This window comes from Vespa velutina, chromosome 8 (assembly GCF_912470025.1).
Source record: "Vespa velutina chromosome 8, iVesVel2.1, whole genome shotgun sequence".
NCBI classification, from domain to species: domain Eukaryota; kingdom Metazoa; phylum Arthropoda; class Insecta; order Hymenoptera; family Vespidae; genus Vespa; species Vespa velutina.
The window spans coordinates 1,878,927-1,888,794 of NC_062195.1; the positions used below are offsets into that span (position 1 = coordinate 1,878,927).

General features: G+C 28.6%; 2 protein-coding genes across 4 annotated transcripts; one reads left to right on the top strand and one right to left on the bottom strand.

Annotated features, from left to right (window-relative positions):
• Positions 1-166: 166 nt before the first annotated feature.
• Positions 167-5,922, top strand: LOC124951337 (1-phosphatidylinositol 4,5-bisphosphate phosphodiesterase-like). Its single transcript, XM_047499600.1, has 20 exons — positions 167-424; positions 531-590; positions 671-811; positions 940-1,019; positions 1,128-1,263; positions 1,359-1,459; positions 1,539-1,705; positions 1,864-2,074; positions 2,189-2,447; positions 2,539-2,730; positions 2,817-2,982; positions 3,095-3,252; positions 3,401-3,604; positions 3,712-3,910; positions 3,997-4,167; positions 4,250-4,390; positions 4,485-4,659; positions 4,788-4,991; positions 5,217-5,463; positions 5,761-5,922. Exons 1-20 carry the CDS (start codon positions 254-256, stop codon positions 5,827-5,829), a joined length of 3,252 nt encoding a protein of 1,083 aa, XP_047355556.1. The 5' UTR covers positions 167-253; the 3' UTR covers positions 5,830-5,922.
• Positions 5,923-6,141: 219 nt separating this feature from the next.
• On the bottom strand, positions 6,142-9,243 carry LOC124951339 (aquaporin-11). Of its 3 annotated transcripts, none has more exons than XM_047499604.1 (6): positions 9,045-9,243; positions 8,720-8,920; positions 8,116-8,406; positions 7,656-7,930; positions 7,085-7,223; positions 6,142-6,975 (listed from the first exon to the last, which is right to left on the bottom strand). In XM_047499604.1, exons 3-6 carry the CDS (start codon positions 8,294-8,296, stop codon positions 6,779-6,781), a joined length of 792 nt encoding a protein of 263 aa, XP_047355560.1. In that variant the 5' UTR covers positions 8,297-8,406; positions 8,720-8,920; positions 9,045-9,243; the 3' UTR covers positions 6,142-6,778. The 3 variants fall into 3 exon arrangements, with proteins under 3 accessions (XP_047355560.1, XP_047355561.1, XP_047355562.1); XM_047499605.1 differs by having other exon boundaries at positions 8,116-8,271; positions 9,045-9,242; XM_047499606.1 differs by lacking the exon at positions 8,720-8,920 and having other exon boundaries at positions 8,116-8,271; positions 9,045-9,242.
• Between the last annotated feature and the right edge of the window lie 625 nt (positions 9,244-9,868).

Genomic DNA, 9,868 nt, shown 5'->3' on the forward strand with positions numbered 1-9,868 from the left:
TTTGCATAATTAGAAACAGATTTGATATAATGAAAACGCTTATATAACTTTGATATTCCATTCCAATGATCGGACGATGGTCGATCCGTATACGGATCACGAGGGAATCCTCATATATTGTAAATTGGATTAAACTAATTGCGTTATGCATGTCTAGGGCAAGTTGTTATACCGTTCTGAAAATCGTTTCATTCGCAATCACGAAAAACTCAAGTTCACTTCGTTCCCTGTTTGATAGGAACACCTGTAAAATATGACGAAAAAGTTTGAATTCAATTGGCGAATAGAAGTACCAGAATTATTGAGAAATGGTTCGATATTTGATAGATGGTTTGAAGATAAGGAAACGACCGAGTACGAGCCTAATTGTATGTTTAAAGTCGATGAGTATGGATTTTTTATCTCTTGGAAAAGTGACGGAAAGGTAAACTAGATAATATTCATTAGTTTTAAAAGATAAAATCCATTTTATTTGTTCTTATAAAATTAAATCAAAAGTATCATGCATTATACCCTTTAATATTATGTAGGATGGTGATGTGATAGAGTTGGCTCAGGTCAGTGACATTCGTTACGGTGGAACTCCTAAGGTACTTACACTTAGAAAATGAACTCTTTGATTTGACCATATCCATAATCGTTTCAATTTCTTTGCAAATTTTTTATTTAGGATCCAAAATTATGTAACAAGTTAAGTAAACACGGGAATTTAGAGCAATTGGATGAAAAAAGTTTAACTATATGTTCAGGCATTGATTATACTAATATACATTATCAGCACGTGGTATGTGCCGATGCAAAAACAGCGAAGGTAGAAATTTATTTGTGTGTATGAGTATGTGTGTGTGTGTGTATATATATATAAATAATTATATATGTAGGATTAATATGAACTTATCAATGACATGGAAAGTTTATATTTAAACGATTAATTGACAGGATTGGCAAGCTGGCTTACGATTGATTACACATAATACAAAAGCAAGTAATGTATGTCCAACGATCCAATTAATGAAGCAGTATGTATTGATTAAAACCATAACCAATTTACAAGGATAAAATTTTTACATTTGTTATTTTTATTTATTTATTTATTTATTTTTCTTTTTTTTTTTTTCTTTTTATAGTTGGATGAGATTAAGTTGTCAAGTAGATCCAAAGGGAAAAGTTCCGGTGAAGGTAATATCAAAGACTTTTGCCTCTGGTAAAACAGAAAAATTAGTTTATCAAGGATTAGCCGACTTGGGTTTACCTAATGGAAAGGTAATTTCATTAAGAGCTAATTTCTTTTGCAGTTGCACGTACTCGATATTTTAATTATTTCTATTCTTTATCATCCCGTAAAAAATTTTTTTTAGAATGATAAAATCGAACCGAGCGCGTTTACCTTTGAAAAGTTTTATAGTTTATACTTCAAAATCTGTCCTAGAAATGATATCGAGGAACTCTTCCAATCGATGTAAGTATCAAAAATATAATCTATTTTTTAATAGAAAGATCAGTTTTTTTTCTCTTAATTTTTTATTTTTTTTATTCAGAACAAAAGGAAAAGCCGATTCCATAAGACTCGAACAATTGGTGACTTTTATGAATGAAAAACAAAGGGATCCAAGATTGAACGAGATTTTGTATCCACTTTACGACGAAAAAAGATGTATAGAGATAATAAACGATTACGAAACGGACGAAAAAGCGAAATCTGAGAGTAATTATATATATATATTATTTATATATATATATATATATATATATATAGATATATGTGATATATAATTTTTTTTGTTCTATAATATTTAAAAATAAAAATAATCTGTATATAAATATTAATTCGATAAAATAAATATAATAGCAATATATTTGTAGAGAGATTGACAAAGGATGGTTTCATTCGTTACTTGATGTCGGACGAAAATGCGCCAGTGTTTCTCGATAAATTAGAAGAATGGATGGACATGGACCAACCATTATCTCATTATTATATTAATTCTAGTCATAATACTTATCTCAGTGGAAGACAAATTGGTGGAAAGAGTACAGTTGAAATGTACAGACAAGTCTTGCTAGCTGGTTGCAGGTGAACTATCTTCATTCCGATGAAGATTATAATAATCTAAAAAAAAAAAAAAAAAAAAAAAAAAAAAATCTTACATTTTCTCTCTCTCTCCGTTTTCTTTTCTTATCCGTTTAGATGCGTCGAGCTCGATTGTTGGGATGGTAAAGGTGAAGACGAGGAACCCATAATAACTCATGGAAAAGCAATGTGTACCGATATTCTCTTCAAAGACGTCATTTATGCTCTCAGAGATACAGCTTTTGTTACATCCGATTATCCAATTATTCTCAGCTTTGAGAATCACTGCTGTCTGAAACAACAATACAAATTGGCTAAATATTGCGATGAGATATTGGGCGATTTACTTTTGAAGGAACCTTTGAAAGATTATCCGGTAATTATATTAACTAGATTATAGATATTTGTTTGTATATAATTATAAAATCAACAATTGAATCGATTATATTTTATTCGTTTGAAATTAGCTCGAACCAGGTTCTCTTTTACCACCTCCGAGTGCATTGAAACGTAAGATATTAATTAAGAATAAACGATTAAAGCCAGAAGTAGAAAAGGTAGAGCTTGAATTGTTTCGTTCGGGACAATTCGAGGCTAAGGACGAAGTAGTCGAGGATGCCAGTGCTCCGGCAGCTCCACCACCTCCAGAACCACCGAAGGTCAATTCTATCAAAATGAAAATTAAAATGACAATATAATTATCGATATTAATTATATAATTTTTAAATGTAATCGATATGTTTAGGAGGAAGTAGCACCGGCTGAAGGTGCACCACCAGGTGAGGGTGGTGCAGAGGGTGAAGCACCACCTATTCAATATACAGGTAGTACAATGGCATGTCATCCTTGGTTATCGTCTATGATTAATTACGCTCAGCCAATTAAATTCCAAAGTTTCGAAACAGCCGAAAGTACGTGCGAACTAAAATTCTTTTATATTTTTCTTAAAAGCTTTAAAGCTAAATCATTTTAAATTAATATTCTCTTTCTTCTTTTCTTTTTTTTTTCTCTTCGTCGTCGTAGAAAAAAATATACATCACAATATGTCTTCTTTCTCCGAAACGGCAGCTTTGAATTATCTAAAAACACATTCGGTGGAGTTCGTAAATTATAACAAACGTCAAATGAGTCGTATATATCCAAAAGGAACCAGAGCTGATTCCTCGAATTATATGCCACAGGTTAGACATTCGTAATTCGATTTTTTATTTCAGTTTATATTTCGAATCAATAATTAATTTTTTTACGTAGATGAATAATAATTATAGAAATCTGATTTTTTCTCTCCTTCTTTCTTTTTCTTTTTTTTTTTTTTTTTTTTTCTTTTAGGTATTCTGGAACGCTGGCTGTCAGATGGTCGCATTGAACTTTCAAACTCCAGACTTACCGATGCAATTAAATCAGGGTAAATTTGAGTACAATGGAACTACTGGATACTTATTGAAACCTGACTTCATGAGAAGACCCGATCGTAGTTTTGATCCTTTTTCCGAAGACGTGGATGGTGTTATTACTGCTCAATGCTCTGTACAGGTAAGACGTTCTTAAAAAAAAAAAAAAAAAAAAAAAAAAAAAAATATAGCCTCATAAAATAATAGAAAAAAGGTACGTTATAAATAAGAGTTTATCAACAACGACAGATAATAGCAGGACAATTCTTATCTGACAAAAAAGTGGGTACTTACGTTGAAGTAGATATGTACGGTCTACCAGCTGATACAATAAAAAAGGAATTTAGAACTCGAATGGTACCTGGAAATGGTTTGAATCCTGTTTACAACGAGGAACCATTTCTATTTCGAAAAGTTGTACTACCTGATCTGGCTGTTCTCAGAATCGGTATAATTTAATTATAATTCTATTATCGAACTATACCAATGATCAATTATTTAATTTAAATCTCGATCGTACGTAATAACGTTTAGGTGTCTACGAAGAAAGTGGAAAATTACTCGGTCAAAGAATTTTACCACTGGACGGTCTACAAGCTGGCTATAGGCATATATCTTTGAAAACTGAAGCTAACTTTCCAATGGCATTGCCTATGTTATTCTGTAATATCGAATTAAAGATTTATGTGCCAGATGGATTTGAAGGTAATCCCGTGCGAAATACGAAAATTGTATTTCCCCTCTTTTTCAAAAACGAAAAGAGAAATAATATAAATATGACTTGTAGATTTCATGGCCGCTCTATCGGATCCGGGTGGATTTAGTAAAGGTGCGGAGAAGCAAGCGGAAACTATGAAAGGACTTGGAATTGAACAGACCGATGCTAAAGCCGAAGCCAAAAAGAAGAAGGAGGAGGAAGCAAAGAAAGGTAAAGAAATTTGATCTGATGTTAAAATATTGATTTTTTTCTTTTTTTCTTTCTTCAAATATACATTCAAAATTAATTAAATGATAATTCTTAGAGGAATGGAAGCCAGAACCAATCACGATAGACACATTGAAGAGAGAAAAAACTTATAAAATGGGAAAGAAGCAATTGAAGGAATTGGATACCATGAGAAAGAAGCATCAAAAGGAAAAACAAACTATGCAAAAAAATCATTGTTCGGCAATTGAGAAGTTAGTAAAGGGTAAAGAGTAAGTATCTGTTTTCCTTTTTTTTTTTTCTTTCATTTTCTATAAGATAAAATAAATGATAAAGATCATAGATATATATATATATATATGTATGAAAATGGATATAATTTTATTAATCATTGTCTTAGTAAAAATGCATTGATCCAAGATGCAAATGTGAAAAAAGTAATAAGCGAACAAACAGCACAATGGTCGGCAATGGTAGAAAAGCATAGAAAGGAGGAATGGGAAATGTTGAGAACTCAAACGGAAGTAGGTCGGGACGAATTCAAAAAGCTTATTGAGGTGGTTCAAGCGTCGCAAGTTAAACAGCTGCAAGCGAAACACGACAAGTAATTTAATAGAAATTTATAATTATAAGTCCTTTTTTACGTTTTTCTTTTTTTTTTTTTTTTCTTTTTTTCTTTTCTCTTCCTCTATCTTGTACAACACCCGCATAAAGTCATTTGCAAAAAAGATAAATATCCGAGAAGTTATTTTTCATTCTGATTTAAAAGAGCACGTGATTTCTATTCTCATTGGAATAATTATTTTTATATATTTGTTTACGATCACAGAGATATCAAGGACATGAATGCAAATCAGGCTAAAGTATCCGTAGAAACGGCAAAAGAGGTGATGAATGATAAGGCCTTGAAAACAAAAGGCGATAAGGATCGAAGGCTCCGAGAGAAAAAGGAACAGAATACGAAAAAATTCATGCAAGAAAGAAAAACCGTACAAATAAAGCAAGGACGCGAAAAGGAAAAACTCAAAGTTTCGCACGAAAAACAAGTCGCCAATTTGGATAAAGATATTGATGCGGTAAGTGTTTACCTGTGTATGTATATATGTGAAATTTTATTTCTATAAATACATATTTCTCATGGTCGATTGAACTCTGGAGAAACTCTGAGAATCCTCCTTTCCCTTCTTTCCCTTCATCCCCCTTCCCCGAATACTACCTCTTTCTAGCTAAACTAAAAATTATATTATAATCAAATAACAATATATTATAATTAAATGCATGTATGATAAGATAAATATATGTTGATTTTTAACGTAAGATTATTAAACAAATATATATATATATATATATATATATATGTATTTATGTTTCAGACGATCGAAATGTATAAAAACGAGGCCATCCAATATGATTTGTCGTCAAAAACTGAATTTTATGTATAAATCCTTTGTCTATATCAAAAGATATTACATAATTATTGTATTTACTTTGTAATCGTACTTAATTTATTATATTATGTGATTTATATAGATCTATTTTTTTGTTGTTTTTTCTTTTTTTTTTCTTTTATACTCTTTTACACAGAAAAAAAAAACACAATTTCTAATGCGATAAATTATTTATTTAACAATAGTTTATTAGTAACTTTCTTTCTCCGGAGTTCGATGATAAAATTGACGCTCTGATAAAAACATGATATTTTTTTATAATGCATATACATATGTATAGATATGTATGTATGTGTATGTATGTATTTACAGTAAACTTATGTCGATATATAGTTCGACTTTAATTTATTATTAATAAATAAAATATCGATTTTTGTTATAAATAAAAGTCATATTGTATTACATAATAAATCGCATTCTAATTGAACTATATTATATATATATATATATATATGTCAAAGATTGTTGCGTTTATATTCCTTCCTGTTGACCTCTTTGCTTAAAAAAAAAATATTTTGTGTCTAGCTGTTTGGGGTATATGTTACTTGGGGTATATCTTACTTACTATATTCACAATATATTTACAAAATCGAATTTTTATTTTTTCCATCATTCGATAAATTCGAGCTGCATGGATTTGTGAAATTGAAGATTTGTAAAATTTAATTTGTACACTCGAAATTAATTATTATTACATTATATATTAGATACGTTTTCAAAAATCTGTGCGTTTTTTCTTTTTATGTTCGCTTGTCTTAACTTTTTCAATCCTTCTAAATCTAACCTTTAACGTTATACAGGGAAAAAGTTGAGAAATATTAATGTCGAGGTAATATTCAACGCGAATGAACACAAAATTAAAAATTAAGAATTAAAAAAAAAAAAAAAAAAAAGAAAGAAAAAAAGGAAACGATGCTCGGTAAATCCGTTGAGAATATTTTTCTTAAGAAACTTTCTCCTTTCCTCGATTTATAAAATTTTGGATAAAAGGCATGTTATATATCCTCACAGAGGCGATAGAACCTGCACAAGCTCCTACCCAATAAACGATTACATGTTCCATAAAAGAAGTTCCTAAACAACCATATTTCAATGATGTAGCCAAAGCAGGATTGAAGTAGCCGCCGGAATAATTGAATGCTATAAATAGAAAAAGAAAATTTATATTAATTATATTAATATAGATATATATCTGTAAATTAACAAATGTAAATTAAAAATATTAAAGAGAAAATATACACGTTCGAACCTGCGACTACTAAAGAAGTTCCAATGAAAGAATCAATAATGGTACCGAAGATTGAATTCAGGTTGCTTAATGCACGAGATACTACTCTGCATATACACGTTGCTATGCATTCTATAAATGCACCGAATATAACAGGCACCTTTAATACATGAGAAGAATAATTAAAAGATTGTCACACGATATGATTCTACTTTCTATCGTACGCGTAATGCATACTCTGTAATATATACGCGTATACATGCTCTGCATATTCTTTGTAAATTGAATTCGTATAGCAAAGTATTATAAACTTTTAATAGCTGAGATAAAAATATATATGAAAAATAATATAATAATATTATAAAATAATATAATAATAGTATAATATATTATTTTATTATTATTATATTATTTTTCGTATAACAGTATAATAATAATAATAATACATAATATAATATTATTATATATTATTACTTTTTCACTGTGTTTCCTATACATGTATATATATATATATATATTATTTTTTTTTTAATATAATTATTTTTAATTATACAAATGTTTTTCAATTTTTTTTTTTTCTTTTGGTTTATACCTGCAAATCCGTGGTGCAATCTTCAAAAGCTTTATTTTTGTGAGTAGGTACGATCTCTAACGCCCACAACAATTGTATATATCTAAATACAACGAGACCACCAATAAGTTCTGCCCATATCAAGAGAAAGGCTATGCGTAAAGATTTATTTCCTTCGACTGCTTCTTCGATGTGCGTATAAGGACAGGCACTGGCATCGCCCCAATTTAAACTCCACCAAATCGTTAAAACAAATAAATATATCGCATACATGGATACTCCCCAATTATCTGCAACTATAACGGGAATCTATTTTTATTATGTGTACGCGAGCACGCGCGCATATTATTTCTTTAAATTAAAATTTAATTTAGAAAAAAAACTTCTTTTTTTTTTTTTTTTTTTTTTTTTTTTTTTTTTTTTTTTTTTTTTTTTTTTTTTTTTTTTTTTTTTTTTTAATTTAAAAAAATAAGTTTCTTACTTATAATCAATTCAAAACAGGCACCGCATAATTCAGCTGTTGCTATTCCCTCGAGAAACAATGATTGTATCAAAGGTTCCTTTATGTAATAATTGACATATCTTCTCATCCAATATGCGATTAAACTCGTCAATATAATGTAACACGTGGATACAGCTAAAGCGACGATATTTTCAACCATGATAATGGATTATTACAAAATAAAAAAAAAAATAAAAAAAAATAAAAAAAAAATAAACAAAAGAAAAAACGAAACAAAAAAAGTAAAAATAAATAAGAGGATATCAAGATCTGCAAATACAATTAATAATTAGAAACTATTAATTATAAGATATTATATATTACGCGTAAGTAAATGATATGCAATTATTAACACATTGACAAGCTATGTAATTTTGCATAAATTAATGCATATATATAAATATTTTTTTTCTTTACATTAGAATTTATTATTATTAAAAAATAATAATTTTTAATCTTACTACTGCAATATAAATAAGCAAAAATTCAATGCCGATCATCGATGATTATTACATCGCATTCAACGTGTTAATGTAAAAAAAAAAAAAAAAAAAAAAAAAGATTATAAAAAAAGTTTACATACTTTTTCAAAGGAATAATATCGTACGAGTTCCCTCTTCTGTTTAGATACACGTCCGACTATTACAGACGATGGTGTTACAATGAAGAACTCGGATAAAAATGAAATGTAACACACATTAGAAATCGGGATGTAATAATTTAAATATCTTTTTCATCTAATTTTCATTTTTTCAATGTCTTCTAACAATAATTCTTTTATATTCTAGAATACATACAACGTCAAGGACATTATTATATTATGCAATGTATGTTATTTAGCTTCGAATAATGGTTTCAAGTTTCTCTGTATCTATTTTTCAAATGAGACGACAATCAGCTTAACTCACATGATAATAATCACCAATAACTATCACAGTATGTCACAATATATGATAGACCAGGGAAAAAGGTCAACACTTCATTACATTGATTACGATTTAATTATTTTTTTCAAGCAACACTCATATTTTATCATTTAATAATCCTTCTCGATGTGCGCACACCGCACAGAATAAGATTTAACTTGAACAAGCTATTTAAAGCGAGCAAGTAGTGACCTTAAATATTTTCTAGTTATCCCAATTTACCCGAATTATTTAATCATAGAACAGTGTAGCACAATGTTTCACAATCTTTTTACCCGATATATTTGTTTCTAACGATATCGCGATCCAAATGTTTGTAATACAGAGGTTTTAGAAAAAAAAACCTGATAGATCTAGATTGAAATTTATTGTATATTATTTTAAACATACGTTTTATGCTTTTAAATATAAACATAATATCGTCAACGTTTAATAATATTTTAAGATAATTATCTAATAAATCTCCTAAAAATTAATTATTTTTATTGCTTTAGCATAAGATAATAGCTATAATTTCCCATTAAAAATATTAATGCAACCCTAGCATATTAAGATACTATCATTTTAATATATATCTAGACCATCTTTCCACAGTTTTATTCCTAAAAGTCATCTCAAATACTTTCATTCTTATTCGTTATATAGTTTTAATCGGATATATGTATATTGAATTTAAAAAATAAAAAATGTCAAGTAAACAATATTATGTCAAGTAGACAATATCGACGAAAGAGAAGTATAAATGAAAATAAATAATTTAATCGGTAAATTATATTGAACAAAATTATTTAATATTATATATTAAA